The 17,343-nt window shown below is 53.2% G+C and overlaps 7 protein-coding genes across 7 annotated transcripts; 3 read left to right on the top strand and 4 right to left on the bottom strand.

Annotated features, from left to right (window-relative positions):
* Window positions 1-131: 131 nt before the first annotated feature.
* Window positions 132-674, bottom strand: RHO25_010839 (uncharacterized protein; the record flags this gene model as incomplete). Its single annotated transcript, XM_023602279.2, has 1 exon — window positions 132-674. The coding sequence occupies one exon, from the start codon at window positions 672-674 to the stop codon at window positions 132-134; it is 543 nt and encodes a 180-aa protein (XP_023451202.1).
* Window positions 675-988: 314 nt separating this feature from the next.
* Window positions 989-6,346, top strand: RHO25_010838 (uncharacterized protein; the record flags this gene model as incomplete). The annotated part of the gene is made up of 1 exon (XM_023602280.2): window positions 989-6,346. The coding sequence occupies one exon, from the start codon at window positions 989-991 to the stop codon at window positions 6,344-6,346; it is 5,358 nt and encodes a 1,785-aa protein (XP_023450685.1).
* Window positions 6,347-7,124: 778 nt separating this feature from the next.
* Window positions 7,125-8,197, bottom strand: RHB1 (GTP-binding protein; the record flags this gene model as incomplete). Its single annotated transcript, XM_023602281.2, has 3 exons — window positions 7,125-7,367; window positions 7,707-7,975; window positions 8,134-8,197. 3 exons carry the CDS (start codon window positions 8,195-8,197, stop codon window positions 7,125-7,127), a joined length of 576 nt encoding a protein of 191 aa, XP_023450684.2.
* Window positions 8,198-11,795: 3,598 nt separating this feature from the next.
* On the top strand, window positions 11,796-12,329 carry RHO25_010836 (uncharacterized protein; the record flags this gene model as incomplete). Its single annotated transcript, XM_023602283.1, has 1 exon — window positions 11,796-12,329. The coding sequence occupies one exon, from the start codon at window positions 11,796-11,798 to the stop codon at window positions 12,327-12,329; it is 534 nt and encodes a 177-aa protein (XP_023450682.1).
* A 594-nt stretch (window positions 12,330-12,923) lies between these two features.
* Window positions 12,924-13,215, bottom strand: RHO25_010835 (uncharacterized protein; the record flags this gene model as incomplete). Its single annotated transcript, XM_065603332.1, has 2 exons — window positions 12,924-13,185; window positions 13,208-13,215. The coding sequence occupies 2 exons, from the start codon at window positions 13,213-13,215 to the stop codon at window positions 12,924-12,926; spliced, it is 270 nt and encodes an 89-aa protein (XP_065459404.1).
* A 284-nt stretch (window positions 13,216-13,499) lies between these two features.
* On the bottom strand, window positions 13,500-14,048 carry RHO25_010834 (uncharacterized protein; the record flags this gene model as incomplete). The annotated part of the gene is made up of 1 exon (XM_065603331.1): window positions 13,500-14,048. The coding sequence occupies one exon, from the start codon at window positions 14,046-14,048 to the stop codon at window positions 13,500-13,502; it is 549 nt and encodes a 182-aa protein (XP_065459403.1).
* A 1,624-nt stretch (window positions 14,049-15,672) lies between these two features.
* Window positions 15,673-16,630, top strand: RHO25_010833 (uncharacterized protein; the record flags this gene model as incomplete). The annotated part of the gene is made up of 2 exons (XM_023602284.1): window positions 15,673-15,873; window positions 15,941-16,630. 2 exons carry the CDS (start codon window positions 15,673-15,675, stop codon window positions 16,628-16,630), a joined length of 891 nt encoding a protein of 296 aa, XP_023451084.1.
* Window positions 16,631-17,343: the final 713 nt, after the last annotated feature.

The raw sequence follows: 17,343 nt of genomic DNA, 5'->3' as shown, positions 1-17,343 counted from the left end.
CATGTCGTCTCAACTGTGGTGTTGCGCTGTAGACAGTCCCTCAAGCAGAGCCTATATGCGGACAAGGTTGCTGTACCTGATTCTTCAAAGTCATTAATTCATTCCGCCGTGCCTCATAAGACATCCTTCAATCATCCCAGAAGTCTCGATCGCTCTGTGATAGCTTCTTGTTCACTTTGCTTCGAGAGATCAGGCTCAGATTTCAACCAAGCGCGTAGTCTGCTGCCCAGTCCAGGCCTATGCCACTCATGTTCCTCACGAGTACCATCTTCCTTGACCTCAAGCTCGGTACCAGCAACCACTCCGGAGCCAAAGAAAGGGTTGAGATTCTTCAAAATCCATATCAAAGCAGCCAAAAGTAGCAGTCCAGTTACAGTTGCGAAGACGGTTACGATGATACTAAGGAGTGTTGTAGTCGAGCATCCACATCCGAGAGCTTTGGTTCTGAGTTCCCATCTCTCGGAAGCAAGTGGACATATGTTCTTGTTGTTGACTGGGTCTGTGAGGGCTGAAGCAGGTACACAAGTCGAGGAGAATGGACACCAGCCACAGCCGTGCTTGTCGTGTGTGCAGGAATAGCAGTCTTGTCGCCTCCAGCAGGCAGCCTCGCGGTCCATGATGGTCACGTTGGAGGCTAGGTCACGGAAAGTGGTGAAGGGTGCCTGGGAATCCATCTTGTGGTATATATGGCCCTCCCGACGTCGTATCAAGTGATGCTGTATTCTAGTCGTTGGTGAGCAACGATGTTCGTTGCAAGTGCTGTTCCAGCCATGTCGTGGGCCATCGTCATTGCCCAAGCCAAGCACTGGGATCAAGCTTGCGGAGAGCACGAGCCGCCACACGCTTCGCGACTTCGATGCCGAATCTCACGCGACGACGAGTTAACGGCGAAGAGCAGCGAGCCGCTCCAACAACGCTGCGAACGGCCGGAACAGTGTGTACGACATGTCGCCGAACGACTGAACGATCCTGAACGACGCTGCGCACCATGGCAGCTCTCACACCGATCACCGCTCTCGATCCCGAAACGAGACCTCCGCCGGACAAGACGATTCGTGCCGTCGTGTCGTTATATTGGCCGTACAGCTCTTCGACGAAGCAATGCGCCTTTCTACTGACCGATCCAGACCCTCGGCTGAGAAGCCGACGAGGACAGGTCCGCGTACGCTTCACTTTGGCCAGCGCGACTGCAGTGGCACAGGGCAAAATTGGTATTGGAGATGAGGTCTTGCTTAACCTACGTGGTGCTCAATGGTCGAGCTACAGCTCCACAGTCTCGACGCCAGGCAAGAGCGTTGAAGGGGAGCTTGTCTACAGAGGAGACTTGAGCTTGCGCGTTGTGAAAAAGGCTGGAAGCAACGAGGCGATCGATCAGCGCATCGATGTCAATGTGTCCACGCCACCTCCAGATGAGGACCCGCCAGTCCATCAAACACCGATCAGGAACACAAGAGTGGCGAGCTTAAGAGACAGCTTAGGAGCAGTGGATCTTGTGCCGATATATTCAAGTCCAGCATTCATTCGGAGACAGCGGCTTTCTGGGGACGGCTTCGGCGCTGGACCTGAGTACGATCCTTTCGCGGACATCGATCGGGAGCTGGACGATGAGCAGCCGAGAAAGAGACAGCGTATCAGCGATGTAAGCTTTTGGAGGTTCGCGGACAGAACGCCTAGCCCACAGAAGCGAACGGCGAGGGAGGGCGTAGAGGAGCAAATTGATATGGCTGCGGCAACATCAGGTGTCAGACATGAGGTCGACGTCTTGAACGGGCGAGGTGGAAACGCCAGCCCCATTTCGAACACTTCACCGACACCTTCATCGCTACCCGTCAAGCTCTCGCCGCTGCCACCTGCGAAGAGCGATGTTGCACAACCGCTTCAAGAGCCACCCGCATCAATGTTGCCACCACCTTTGCCTAAGCTGCGCATGCCAGATAATCCATTCATGATGCAGTCTGAGGAAGATCACGACAACTCGACGCAAGACCCCAAGCGGCCTGTCACGCCGGAACTCAAAGCTGTGCCAGGTTACACACTGCCGATACCTTCACCGTTTCCACAAGAGTCAGCACAACCGTCAATCGAACCCGATCTCGCCACAGCACAGAAGATTGCCGAACAGCAAGAGCCAAGCACTTCTCCGCAGCGGGAGGACAGAGTCAACGACGAAGTGCGGCTTGTGATCAACCCTACCATCGCTGCTCTGGCTAGCTCGCCATCACAGGGGTCACCGCAGAGGTCAAACAAGAGCGCGCAAGGGCGAGCTCGAGGACGCAATCAAGCGTCGCGGTCCTCCGGCAGTCCAAGGTCCATAGGTGCTTCCAGCAAGCAGTCACAGGCGTTTGGTAGCCAGACCGCATATCAGTCTCAGTCGTATGGAATGCTTAGACAACCTCCCGACAGCAGCCAAGAAGTCTACCCTGATCATCAAGGTTCAGGCTCGGACACAGAAGAGGATGAAGAGATGCAGAAAGTGTACGATCAGCGGGCTCTGAGCCATGCTCGCGCAATGCTCGAGCGTGAAGGCGTCAAGATTCGAGATTGGGTCCATCGTGACGATGCTGCTGAAGTCATCGAAGACATGGGTGAACGGCCGGAGACGAGTTCGGATGAAGATTTTGATGAAGAACATGATGACGAAAGTAATGAAGACGATGATATGCTAGACGCCGAGGACGATGACTATGAGGACGAGATTGACGTTCATCTCGTTACTGGTTTGCGTTCTCCAGACCCTTCACAGACTACAGCCAGACAGAGCGTTGCAGACAGAGCAGCGGACCCCCCTATCAACGTCTCAGGCCGGATTTCGCAAAGACCCGCGCACGACAGACCGAAAAGTTCACCTCCTGAAGGACTTGATGTTGCTGAGCCGGTCGAGGGACAATCAGCCGCAACTTCGGTCATGTCTTCCCAGCCTGCCACCATGTCCAAGGAGCTGGCGGCAAATGAAGAGGTATCAGCGAAGATTTCCGCATCGAGCGAAGCTGCTGCAACTCATCCAGTGGCCCAGAGCGCCTTAACACAGCCAGAGCGAAGGCTGCCGCCGAAGACGCCAGAGAAGACAATACAGAGCCTATTTGGGTTTGGCTTCGGCATGGATGGCACGAATGACGTGCCATTTGAGCCAATAGAGGTCACTAAACCCACACCACAATCGGAGAAGGAACGCATAATGAAGAAGACCTACAGCAGCTTGTTCGGCTTCAAAGCATCTCCGTCACCGGAGAAAGAACGCACGCCTGCGCCGCAGATACTTGAGACTCCAACCCCCTTTGGTGTTGTGCAGCGAGAAGCGTCAGATGTCGAGGTGCCCTCGGCCCAGTCTCAGAGCGCTCCAGTGGCCCCACTCAACGATTTCGTCGGTTCTCAGACTCCCTCTGATACAAATCACATCTCCTCAGCTGCTGCTACAGCTGGTACCATAGCTTCTAATGCCGTACCCCCGCAGCACGACCCTTTGCATATCGACGAGCCGCTTGCTGAGTCCCAAGGGGATTCTCAACTCATAAGTGAGAGCCAACCAGTGCAGTCAATACCAATGGTGGATGTGGCAGCATCGCAGCCTGGAATTGATTCGAATTTGACCAGTCAAGATACCTTCCCTTCACTCGAAGTGCAGCTTTCCGAGACATCTCAGCCGGAACAGGAGCAACAGGAGGACCATGTACTGCGGAACGAGCGACATACCGTTTCTTCAGTAGATCAGCCAGCACAACTCTCTGAGCCAACATCACAGATTGCAGTTCCCCTTGACTCCCACGCATTGGATGACATGCCATCTGCAGAGTCGATGTCTCAGCAGCAGGCCTCTGTCGAGGACGATGCACCTTTTGACGACGAGGCGCTCGTAGCATCAATGCTGAGGGATGCTACACCCGTGCTACCCAGCTCGCAGGTTCTGATTGGCGATGTGGCGACACCCGTAGACAATCCAGGCGAACGCAAACCACGATCCTCGCCAGCGATTCCGAGAACCAGTGAGGAATCTTCACATACGGCCCCGAAGGAAGTCAGAAAAGATGCTCCTCTTCCCGGTACAGCTCCAGTCCGGTCTCTGGGATCTAAAAAGGTCGATGCTCCTCCAACCAGTACTGCACCCAAAAGGGCTCAGGTGGAGGTCATCGATCTTGACACAAGTGATGAATCGGACGCTGAGGATGATGTAGCACTGCCATCTCAGCCAATGCAAATTGATACGATCGAATCGCACGATATTCTCGCTGACATTGACGACCTCGATGATCGATCATACAGTCCTACCGAGGTTGCCTCCTCACCCGCGGTAGAAGAGTCTGCCGATGTCGACATGCCGGATGTGGTGTCTGACCTCGACGCCTCGCACGAGCTCATTCCTGAGCCAGACTTGCAACATGCGGACACTTCAGCATCAGCTGCGAATGAAACAAGCTTCTTTGAAAACGAGATGCAAGCCAGTGGGATCTCAGTGCCTACAGTAACGCCATCTAATCCACCGCCTCAGAGCCAGATCAGTGAAGCACCTTCAACTCAATCGAAGGGTAATAAAATGGCCGACCACTATCACTACTTCTCATTCCAGTCCACTGGCTCGGATGATGAGAGTTCTGAGGCTGAAAGTGAAGACGCCCGCGTTGAGCTCACTGAACAGGCACCTCAGTCAGTGGCCGTCAATGAGCAGGTGACGACAAAGCCGCAGGCTCGCCTTGGAGTTAGGGAGTCATCGTTTCCCGACGACCTTATTAACTCGCAATCACAGCCTGCGGCACAGCAGTCACAACAGCCAGCACTGCCCAGCCCCAAGGATTCTCAGCCGCGGCAGCAGACATTCTTCGCTGAGACACAACATCGCATTGAATCGCAACCCTTTGAAACCCAGCTGCCGGTCCCCCTGCCGACTCCAGAGATCACGAATGAGGGGCTGAAACTCGCAAAGGAAGCACCTGTCGAAGAGAAAGCGCCACCTGCCACTCCTAAGAGGAAGCACACGCGCAAAACATCCGCGAAAGAGAACATGGCCGCCGTGGTGCGAAGGTCTCCCCGTAATGCTGAGTCTCTAGCTGAGCAAGAGGTGCAAGAAACAGCTGTGCCAAAGCGCCAAACAAGAAGTCAACGCACGGCCTCACCCGAGCCTGCTCCAGCGTCTACGAGGCGACAAACAAGATCGCAGCGTACGGCGTCCCCTGAGCCCTCCCAGATCAGCTCTAAGCGCCAGACCAGGTCGCAACGCACAGTTTCTCCTGAGCCCATTCAGCGGCAGACAAATGCACAGCGCACGGCGACTCCTGAGAATACAATATCAAGTATGGCCTCGTTTGACGGCAAGCTGCTTTCTCCAGCCCCTCTAAAGCCTGTGAGACGGTCACCTAGGAAGTCGCGGGCGCTGACGGAGTCGTTCGAGGAGGCTGCAGAAGCGAGAGGTGATAATACTACTGAAGTGAAGTCGAGGCAGCAAACCGCCAAGAAGTCCACGAAGAAGCAGCTGAGTCAGCGACAAACTGAAGAGGACGAGCATCAGCATGCTGGCGAGGATGCGACGCTGGTTCCAGAGCAGGTGCATATCGAGAGTGCAGAAGGCAAGCCCACTTCGGCCGTGGAGACGCCAAGCGCTGCTGCTCCCAAGACGCCTGGCAGGAAATCACTGGCTGCTCGACTGGGCCAAGTGCCTGAAGTGATCTCCTCTTGGTTTTCTCCTCGTCGCTCGACACGTCAACAGCTCGAAGAAGACTCTACTCTCGTGGCCGATGCCACCAACGAGAAAGCGGATCTACTGCAGAGAACAACGTCAAACGGCCTGATTACTTCATCTGCATACTACACTCCACTGTCAAACCTTCATGAGAAGCTCAATCCTTCAAGCCAGCCCGGCGTAGACAACACGATCGACATCCTTGCAGTCGTGACAGACGACACCAAAGCTCCCGAACGCGCTAAAGGCGGTCCGAGAGACTACTTCACCATCTTCAAGATCGCTGATCCTTCCACTTCCACCTCGGCGAAAGTCTCGAGTGTCCGAGTCGAAGTCTTCCGTCCATGGCACGCGACTCTACCCGTTGCTCAGAAAGGCGATGTCATACTTTTGCGCAGCTTCGCTGTCAAATCCCGTAAACGCCAGCCATACCTCTTGTCGACAGATGCGAGCGCTTGGCTTGTTTGGCGATTCGGCGAAGATGCACAGCGGCCTGGAAGTGCGGGAAGTCCTAAGCGGTCAACGAGAAGAGGTAGTTTGGTGGGACCGGGTGTGAGGGAAGAAGTGAAAGGTCCTCCGGTTGAGCTGGGGAGTGAGGAGAGGCAGCGTGCGAGGGAATTGAGGGAGTGGTGGCAGGGAGTGTCGGGTGATCTTAATGCTGCAGCGGTCGAGAAGTAATGCGCAACCTTCTATGGTTGTTCAACTGCAATGCTCAATAGCTCATGGCAGCAGCTACCCAAAGTGTCTTGGACAGAATTGGTATCATTATCAAAGCAGAAGAAGGTGCAACGAAGCGCAATTCTCATCCTAAACTTCGTCATACTGTGTGCCACTGTACTTCTGATCGAATCATTCGTATTATTACAGAGGAGGACAAGTCTATTCCCATACCAAAACCATGAATGCGCCCAATGGTATCTCCATGCGCCGCTGCCGAAAACTGAAAAACAACCATCTATAGCCTCCCAAAACGAATTCCGCTGCATGAGTGGGTAATCATACAAAAAGTGATTTCCTGCCTCGCCCTGGGAATAGACGAATCCCAAAAGTAAACAGTCCTGGGGATAAAGAAACAAACCTCCCGAAAAGTCAAGCGACCGCCTTGGCTGCTCCGTGAGGAGCGTGCGAAACCACGATAGTGTTGCACAGTGCCCATTGCTGGGCTCTGTGCTGTCGTATTGCGTGTCCACGAATCTCTTGTGCTTCTGTGCAGGACGCCCTGAGATCTTCTCTTCATGTGCCGTATCGGTGGTCCGGTTGTGGACGCGTAGCAAAGATGAAACGCGCGACCCAAGCTCTTGCCCAAAGCATTTTGCTCGCTTCGAGCACCATGCCCTAACGTCTGTGTTGAAAATGCACTCGTGTCTTCCCTTTCCTCATTCCCTCGCCTGCTCACTAGCGAGCTGAAGCGAAGTCCTAGTTCTTTTCCGTAATTGATTTTCTTCCATCCTACTCTTCACATCACCGCGCACTTCGAGTTTCCCTCCTTCGGTTGACCGGCCTCTTGACCCTTTTCAATCTCGGCAATCATGCCCTCGAAGGCTTTTCCGACATTTTCGTTATAACGTGCCGAGGCTTCGACGAAACCGCAGCCGAGCTCTTCGGCGAGCTTTTTGCCGTCAGCGGCGGAGACTTGGCGTTGTTCGGGTCGCAGGTCGGATTTGTTCGCTACGATCATGATTGGGACTGCTTCGGCGCCCTAGATGGGAAGGGGTGGGTCAGTATAGATTGTTGTGAGAGGGTGTAGTGTGCCCGCCTGGGTACACGTTGGGAGCCATTGGCGGAGCAGATGGAGCAGAGCTCGGAGCCGCACGCGACGCGTAGACGCGGCTGCACTGCCCAATGCCCATTCTGCCATGTCCTGCACCCTTCATGCTCATGCTGATTCGCGTGCATGTTCTTTCCTTCTCTCCTCCTCGCATTTTCCTTCGCAATTCCCGCCCAGCAAGCTCCGGCGCACCGCCTCGCGCTTTCCTCTTCCCAATGCCGCAACCGCAACGCGCCAGAACACTGCAGTAGAAAGAGAAAAAGCACTCACCAAATGATTGAGAATCTTATCCCGAATGATGCGCACCATTTCGAAACTCTGCTTGCTCGCCACCGAGTACACGATCATGTAGCCATGAATGCCAATAAAGTGCTTGCTGTTCAGAATTGTGTACTCGTCTTGTCCCGCCGTGTCAATGATTTCCACGCCAAAGTCCTGATTCCGGTATTTGATGACTTTGCTGAATGTGTTTTCGATGGTGGGGTAGTAGGAATCGACGAAGTGGCCGTCGACGTATTGGACTGTGAGGGAGGATTTGCCTGGAGGAAAGAGGTGTTAGAACCGGAGGGCCATGAGAGGGGTGGAAGGAATGCGCGTGGGCTCATTGTGGGAGGTGAGAATGACGGCTCGATCCTGTGAACAGGTGTGCTGGAGGGCAATGGGTTGTATTATGTGAATCGCTGTTGGCGCGACTTACCGACCGATCTGCTGCCTACAATGGCCATCTTGCGCTGCTTCTGCTTGGGTTCTTTGGACGACATGGCTGCGGGTTCTGCTCGATCGCGGGTCCTTTGCTGTGGTTATGTCGCTGTTGCGTGGCGAATGGCAAAAGATGAAGAAATGCAGGCGAAGAAGGTGACGGGTTAGGAGAAGTGGTTGGTGTTCGGTGGTGGTGGTCTGACCGGGAGGGCACGAAGCAGATGTGGCTAAAATAACGTAACTCTGGGATGCTAGCTCTTGACTAGTTAGCCCAGCGACTCGGATCAGCTCCGTCGGCGCCGTGCCCAAGGAGCCTATTCTGCGGCAGGCAGTCGATTCCCAGATTCGCGACGCTGGTTGTCGTCGATGCAGGGAGAAGAGCGCGATTGATGCAGGCAGTTCGCGCGTGTTTCGAAGCTCTTTCGCTTTCGCGGGAGTCGGGGAAGAAGCCAATGCGAGCGGAAGGGAGAGGGAGAGGGGAGAGCGGGACTGGGCATCGACATCATCAAGTTCCATCCGCCGCATCATCATCAACGATCCGCGAGCCTTCAGCAGCAAGGGGACACACGCACGATTGGCTCACTTTCATCCATCCTCCTCTCACATGCATTCGAGTTATTCACATTCCCGCTTCTCATCCCTCCTTCTCACCGAGCTCGAGTCCTATTCGTTCCAACTTCCGCTTGTACCACATCCGTTGGGTTGTACACAGACATCGCCAGATACGGGAGTCTCCATCAGTACCAATGTTTCCTGTGCCAAAGAAAGTGACAAGGACGTAATTACATGCTTCGTGATTCGCTATTCGGCTCGCACGCCCAAGTGAGCTAGAAACCTTTCTCGCGAAAGAAGAAAACCAGAAGAATCGAGCTACCGGCCCGCTAGACCGCACACAGGCAAAGCCTTGTACATGTGTGACGGCCGTGGGAACACACTACCGGACACATATGGCTAGCGAGCTGACATGTGATAATCATGTGATGAGAGACACGTCGGACGTTGGACTTCCCTTTCGACTGTCGGCGTACTGCGTTCATCATCTCGCCTGGAAAAACTTCGACTAGAAGTGATACAGCCTCTCTATCTGAGACTTCATCACGGAATGACCTGTTTGCATGGCATGTAAGTTTGCATGGCAAGAAATGCAGGAACCCAAGGCAGCGGTGCAACCTGAGGCATCCCGCATGGAGCATTGAAAGCCAAAGACGACTACGAAGTGCACCACGACTAGCAAATCGACTACCAAGTCTACTTCTAAGTCGACGAGCACTACGGTATGTTCGCTTTTGCTTCCAACGGCTCTTGTGCTGTTGGCAACGATAGAGACTAACGTTGCTCTTTTTTTTTTTTTTTCAATTAGACTGCGACAACCACACCAGTCACCACGTCAACTTCATCGTCCACTACTTCCTCATCGTCCACGACAACTGATAGCACCACGACTAGCAGCACCACGACTAGCAGCACCACGACTAGCAGCGAGAGCACCACGACTAGCAGCACTACGACCACAGAAACAACGGTGAGAGACGATCGATACTACTCGATTGGCTGATTCAGTACTAATTGTGTCAGACGAGCACAACCACTACCGACTGTCCCGTCCAAGCAACTGGTACTGGATCCAAAACGTATTTCATCCGATGTGACGTAGCTTTCACAGGAGACATTATCGCAAACCCTGGTGTCGGAGGCGGCGGCCGCCGCCTCAGACATCGTGCCGTGTTGACGCCGCTTGAAGAATGCCAGGAGGATTGTGACGCCCTTACAGCATGCGTTGCTCTGAACTCGCAGGAGGCTCTAGGTCTTAACGGCTGCACGCTCTTCTCGAGAGTGAACGACAGACTGGTTGTTCTCCCAGGCAACGTCGCTGCCAGAGTCATCAGTACCAGCACTACGACCACGACTACCACGACAACTGTATGCCTTCTATCTCCGGCTTCATTACTTGATTTTGCATAGCTGACCTTCCATTTCAGACCCCCTCTACCACTCCCTCAACTGTGAGACCGCCGAGAATCGATATGTTATATGATTCAATGCTGACCAAATCACAACAGACTCCGAGCACTACGCCCAGGTTTGTGGACGGCTGCAGAATTTGAGATTGTGAGGCTGACTGATTCAAATTAGCACCACTCCATCAACAGTGAGCCTCTGAACGGTCTGTTATATGACTCAATGCTAACGAAGACGCGTCAGACCCCGTCAACCACACCGAGGCAAGTTCAATGCTACAGAGATTGCCATTATAAAGCTAACTGAATCACAATAGCACCACACCGTCTACAGTACGCTTCTGAACATTCTCATACATGTCTTCATGCTAACAACAGGCGCGAAAGACTCCGAGCACTACGCCTAGGTTTGTGAAACGCTGCAGAATTTAATATGTGAGGCTGATTATCTCGAAATAGCACAACGCCGTCTACAGTACGCCCCCAAACATTCTAATGCATGTCTTGATGCTAACAAAAGTGAAAAAGACACCGAGCACTACGCCCAGGTTCGTGGAATGCTGCAGAATTTGATGTTACGAGGCTAATTGATTCAAAATAGCACTACTCCCTCTATGACCGTGAGAGACAGCTAGGAATTGCCCAATTCATGATCAAATGCTGACAAGAACAGACCACTGCTTCAACTACGACCAGCTCGAGTGTGAGTAGATTCCTCTTTGCAGCTGAGTGATACGAATATCAGCTAAACTCATCCAGGCTCCACCTGTACCAACTTGCGCGATCTGTGGCAACGGTGGAACTGCTCTCTGCGGTTCAGATGACTGCTTTTGTTTCCAACCGGTAAGTAATGCGGCGGCTAGATGTGCCGGTGGGGCGACCTGCGAGCCCTGCAACACTGACGGCGATTGCACGGCGACGGATGAAGTTTGTGCCCTTGATTGTTCAGGCGCTTGTGGCCAAGGTGTAGGAGCGAGATTATGCGCCTCCGTTAACGACGGTTTTTGTACTGTTCAACCCGCATCGGCCAAGAGGGATTTGGAAAGAGTTTTCGACGTGTACAAAGGGGTAAAGCGGCCACACCAGCGTCGCAAGCTCATTGGAGACAGACTTCAAGCTGTCTAAGTAGCTTGGTGCGTACGTACTGAGATGCTGTGGAAGCATGATGCTGTTTGCTTGATAAAGATCTTTGTGGAGGGAGCGGAAGTGCTCAGCAGAATATATGGATGGGGCCGATCCCGACTGTCTCAGCCTTTCTGAATACAAGTTTTCGAATATACTTCTCTAATACAGTGGCATCGTCTGGACTCTACGGCGAGAAACACTCCTTTTGATTCTACAAATTTACGATCCTCACAAGGCGCGTGTTGCAAGCGCGAAGCTCCCAACAGGATGGCAGAAAACGGCGAACGAGGGTTTCTCACCGCGGACAACGCTTGCATGGACATCAAGTTCGACAGTATCAGCGATCGAGGACGTTCAAGCGACGAGACTGAAGAGATCTGCTGGTGAGAATGCCAACGAACTGAGCATAGATCGCAGCGGCATGTGAAATGAGAGTCTGGAGTGACAGCTGCAGTCACAAATCGCACCTTCCTGGGCGATATACCGGCGACTGGTAGCAATGAATGGGTATGTCCTTTTCTCACGACGGACGTAAATGGCAAACGCATTCGCTGTGTTAGCACATTCACATTGGCACATGCACTCCGCCGCCACGCCAAGCTGGACCATTGATTTCACGAACGATACAGAGAGAGCCACACTGGGCAAAAAGGAGAAGACTGAGTTCATCAATCTCTTCAAGCACAACACGTTGCTGTCATTGGGTGTGCCGATGGAAGTCGACCAAGTGAAGATGCTGCGCAACATCTACTACAACCAAGGCATCAAGAGTGTGTTGGCAGAAGTGCGGCAGAGGAAGTCGCCAATGCCGAAGTATGTCCAGAACCATGATACGCACACTAAACTCGATGAGGCCGACCGAATTGCCATCGGAAGACAGATGTTCTCCGACGATACGTGGCGGGAGAAAGAGCTCCTGCCAGGAGTTCACGAGATGATGGTGAAGTTCGAACCAAACCTCCAAGAAGTTCTTCCGGAAAATTTGCCGAATTATTTCGAAGATGCTTTCTCGATGCGGACTGCTTGTTGGCCAATCGAACTCCTGATGAATCATAAGGCATCTGGTGGGAGATATCCTGACTCGGTGTACGGCCGAAAGAAGGGTGGCTGAATTCCAGTCGAAGCAATTCTCTTACAAGCCACGTGGATGGAAGTGCAGAGTGGAAATCAAATTCCAGTGGGCGGCGTGGGTTTTGCTGGCTTTCAATCGGTAATCTGTCCTGCGACACAGATTGTGATCTAGCTGACGCAGCACAGTTTCGATCTCGAGTCATGGATTGGTAAGTTTATGGGCAAGAGAGAGGTCAGCCATCTCTGTGACATCTCGGTCGGCTGCGTCTTGATCGGTCACGCGGAGATGGAGAGTCAAGCCCGGAACAGAGCCTGACAGGCTTGCATCGAGAACGATAGGAGTGGCAAGGACTTCTGTGAAACACACAACACGACAGTGCTCTCAGGTTGGCGCACGCGCTGCAGGGCCTGGATCTTGGAGATTTTCTCGGTGTCCCAGATCATGCCCCATCCATCATCGCATCGGACGTCAAAGTTGCATGCGGATTCACGGGTTGCCCGGAGGTTTTCGACGACATACCCGACCGTCGCTCTCACCGGTTCCACGCCCATAGCCTCTACGCGAGAACGGCAAAGGGCCAGACGAAGTTTGATCTGTTCCCCATTCAGCTCGTTGATTGAGCACTCAGGGAGCTCATTCCATGTTCGACATGCTCGTCTTGCACTCAACTGGCTCTTCCCCATTCAGCTCAGTGTTTAAGGTCGAAGCAAAGCCCGAAGGTTCTCTATGGACAACGATACGAGAGCCAGTGACTTTTGCGAAGATCACACCGCTCATAAACGACTTCAAGCGAAAGAGCACGAAGAACTCGGTCTTCTTTTCCTTGTACTCAAACTCGTGTTCAGTACGAAGACCACCACACAGTGACTCCTTTTCTTCTTTTTGTTCTTGTTGGCTAGGACGGCGATGTGACATACCCAGCCATTATCGCCAGATTCTTTTGCAAAGATCGCGTCGTCTGGAAGTTCAGGACGCTGCGCTTTGTCATTGGTTCCACTGGTGCTCTTTGACTTCTCAGCAACGTGGCCGCGTGCACGACTCTCGTCGCCGAAAGAGCGACGACGTGTTGGTCCAGATGCAGCCTCATCTGGAAGGCATCCTTAAAGCGTCGTCAAGCTGGATACTTTTTGCTCAAGCTCAGCGACCACCCCTTGAAATACCTTTCCCCGAAGTGTGGGGTCTTGGAGACCAATCGTACGACGGTCGGATTCACACCATATGCACCGATGGCTCGACCCCGTGCCGAATGTCGTCCGGGATTTGAAAGTCTTCAGATCCTTTCTCCAGGGCAAGCTCGATGAGCATGAGTCCGAGGGCGAACAGCGTATCCTCGCGGATGGAATGACATTTCTGGAAATACTTCGAGCCATTTATGGGCGCTGAGACATCAGCGGACACAAAAGGATGCACCGCATTCACTGCTCCGGAGTCCTCAAAAAGAGTGCTCTCATTCTTGCCCCACTGAGCGCCATGCCAGGGGGTATGACAAAGTTGTAACATGCCGTCTGCTAACGCAAATGCGAGTGTTCGTCTTTGGGAGAGGATTAATCGAAGTTTCCTTCTGTCGCTTATGATAATCGAAATAATATAGAACTCAGAATCGCGACCACGAAGTCGGTATGTGTGAGTTGACGCCACAGCAAACAGGGAAGCAGGATTTCCAGCAGGCAGGGCTGGATCAGAAGGCATAACTTTGCCGCATGTTCCAGCGAACTTCTTCCACGGCATGGCTGCCTTCGCTCTCGAGTTGATCTTCATCCTGTCGCGGAACCGAGGAGCAATGCAATGTCAGTGTGCCGATGCCGTGCTCACCAGCTGCACCAAAGGCTGTCTGAAAGCGGTCAACAGACGTGACCACAGCAAGGAGTGGCAGTAGCGCGGACGCAGGCACTGACGACCGATCAGATTTGTGTTCCGGTTGACGCAGTCATTGTCGAAGGTGAAAGCCAGGAGCTTTGTCAAGGACCAGAGTGTTGGCAGGTGCGCGTGTACACGCGTATCTGAAAGTCGCATGCCTACTGATGATATCTCCCAATGCTCCTTTGGTTCCGCCCGACTGCAGTCACGGATGGACCGCGACCCGTACCACGATTCAAGGCCAAGCTGGCAATGCCCTCTCGCCATCTTCCAGGCAAACTTCATGAGTCTGTACGCGACCATACGACAGTTCCAACAGCAGCGTGGATCGAGTACGCCATATTCGAAGCACGCGACGAAGAGTTAATGGCCACTCTGGTCGATGCAGAGTGATGAACTCTTCGCGCTGCACGAGCGCGTGTCAAAGCCTGCCCTCGTGAGCGACTGGATCTGATCCGACTCGTCCGTTCGACCTCATCACTCGCTTGCGCGAAACACACACAACCCGCGGCGTCGTTGTCCAAGCAAGCGGAGTGCCCGAACCTGGCGGCGCCGCCCTATGCACGCCGTGGCACACTTCACAGGTCGCCACGTGGTCGTCGAGATTGGCGCGTCGAAAAGACAGCCGCGGTTCGTCTATCACCTCAAAGCAGACCGAACTAGGCCGTTTCAATACACTCCATCACGCTACTGACTCCCTATGAGGCTTGGCTGGAAAAGATAATGGCCCACTAGGTTCTCGACCCTCGAGCGCTTATCCAATTACGGATGACTCTCACTACTCCGCCCAATTCTCCTCTGCAGCCTTCCTTCCCGCGAGACACTGATTCGCCGCCAACTTCCTCGCGCGAGTGCATGTTTGCTGCATGTTCTGTCAAGCGGTTCCCGCGTGACTGGATTTCGGCCGAAGGAGACCAGTGAAGATCAACGCCTGTGATTTTAGTTCACAATTGCAGATCTGTCGCAAAGTCTGGAAGTTTGCCTGAGCAACGCAACACAATGGACGCTTCCTCAAAAGGCATTCTCTCTGCGATTTAGTATCATGCAGCTGATGTGAGCAATATTTCGCAACGCGACTGGCAATGCGAGGTCGTTGCAATCTCGCGTGGACAGCCACGGTACCGACAAGACAACATGCGCTTCCACATAAGAACGCCACTGAACTGCCAATCCACGCGGCAGACATCTGGCCCAGTACCGAATGGACCAAGGGCAAGCCACAACATTCGTGCACTTGGCCAAATAGGCAAAGCATAGAGTTTCGCTCCCTTACTCTGCGGCGAGACGCTTCGGTCGAGAGCGGTGGGACGAACGCCCTCTCACCACAAACGACTCGGCAACGGTATGGCGAGATCTGGGCGTGAAGGTTTGCCTGTGCCCCATGCTTTCCATGTGTCTGCTTTATATTTGCCTTGCGCCTCTGTACCGTTGTAGTTCTGTACATACGGTTTTCAGTCATCCCCTTTGATCGATTGCGCTTCATCGCTCCAGTCACTCGTTAAGTTCACTCATCCTACCAGCGACGATGAAGGTTGCAGCGATCACCGTGGCATTTGCTGCCGGGTCTGCTCTTGCGTCCGCGCCAGTGTTTCCATCAAATACCCAATGGAAGAAGACGCTTTTCCTCGACGACTTTACTGGACGATCCGGCACGACCTTCGATGGCACCAAATGGCAAGCTGCGACCGGCACTAGCTATCCAGGTGGCCCTCCAGCATGGGGAACAGTACGTCCAATGATTTCAAAGGCCCTCCAACTTGTCCGTTACTTCTGCTAACCCAGTCTTGTTTTAGTGGGAGGTCCAGACATATACAAATTCCGTGAACAACGTTCGTCACGCAGGAAACAGCGAGCTGTGGATTGTCCCAAGAAAGATCAATGGCAACTGGACAAGTGCTCGTCTCGAAACAAGACAATCAAACTTCAAAGCCCCAGCTGGCGGCAAGCTGCGCGTCGAAGCAAGAATCAAAATGCCCGACGTTAGCGGTTCCACTGCTGCCGGATACTGGCCGGCCTTCTGGGCTCTCGGGGGATCTTTCAGAGGCAACTACTGGAATTGGCCTGCGGTCGGAGAGATCGACATCATGGAGAATGTCAACGGTCAAAACAGCGTGACAAATGTCATCCACTGCGACAAGAACCCAGGAGGAATTTGCAACGAGGCGACAGGTCTGGGCGGCACTTATTCCTGCGATGGAGGCAGATGTCCCGGCAGCTACCACGTCTACCAGTTGGTCATTGATCGCTCGGTGAAGCCTGAGCGCATGCGATTCTACGTCGACTCGCGTATGGTGCGGGAGGTTTTCCAGTCTACGCTTGGAAGTGTTTGGGATCAGACTGTCAACCAGGGATTCTACCTGATCCTCAACGTGGCGATCGGTGGTGCTTTCCCGGATGCCGTTGCTGGATCCAAGACTCCTACTGCCAGTACCGTCGGCGGACGCCAGATGGCTGTTGATTATGTTGCTGTTTGGTCGACGTAAGAGCGCAGAATAAGGCATTAATGGAGTAATTGGGAGGCATTTGTTGTATGATAGACTTATGATACCCATGGGACGAGCAGAAAACCACATAGAGCAAGAACGGGAGAAATGTTACCTTTCCAAAACGACTTGAATCTCGAAAATATACCGCATGTCGTTCTTGGAGATCCTGGCAAGCTACGCACCCTGGTCTGGTTGGATGTGGGTGAGCACTTGAATGGCAGAACTCAAGTCGTAATAAGCGCCGTATAACACTTCGTGCAAGACCGCAGTCTTTACAACCGGATTCATGCATGTCGAAGCGTGCTCTCGAGATCTGCGGGCTTGTTGATGGATACTGATGACATTCATGGAACTCCGGAGCCCAGTTGGGCGGAACTAGAGTGCTTTTGCATCAGCCAAGTGGCGTGAAATGGGGTGATGTTGTGTGACTTTAATGGCCGACTCTCTTACTTTTATTAACGCGGTTCGTCACAGGCACTCAGAAGATGATGGACTACACTGTCACTACAGCTCATCACGCAATGTTGTCGACAACATTGTACGAGTCGCTTCGGGTCGGCGGGTTTGGACCCGTTCATTCTGCCGAGGACCGCCAACGAGGGGCATCGTGATGCAATCAGCGAGCAGGTGCCAGACAATTAGTCAACACTGCATAGCAACTCCTCGTCATCTCACAAAAGTTGACATTGGTTGATAAAGATCACTTCAAA

The sequence above is a fragment of the Cercospora beticola genome, chromosome 7, assembly GCF_033473495.1.
Source record: "Cercospora beticola chromosome 7, complete sequence".
Taxonomy (NCBI): Eukaryota; Fungi; Ascomycota; class Dothideomycetes; order Mycosphaerellales; family Mycosphaerellaceae; genus Cercospora; species Cercospora beticola.
This window is presented reverse-complemented; position numbering and strand designations above follow the sequence as displayed.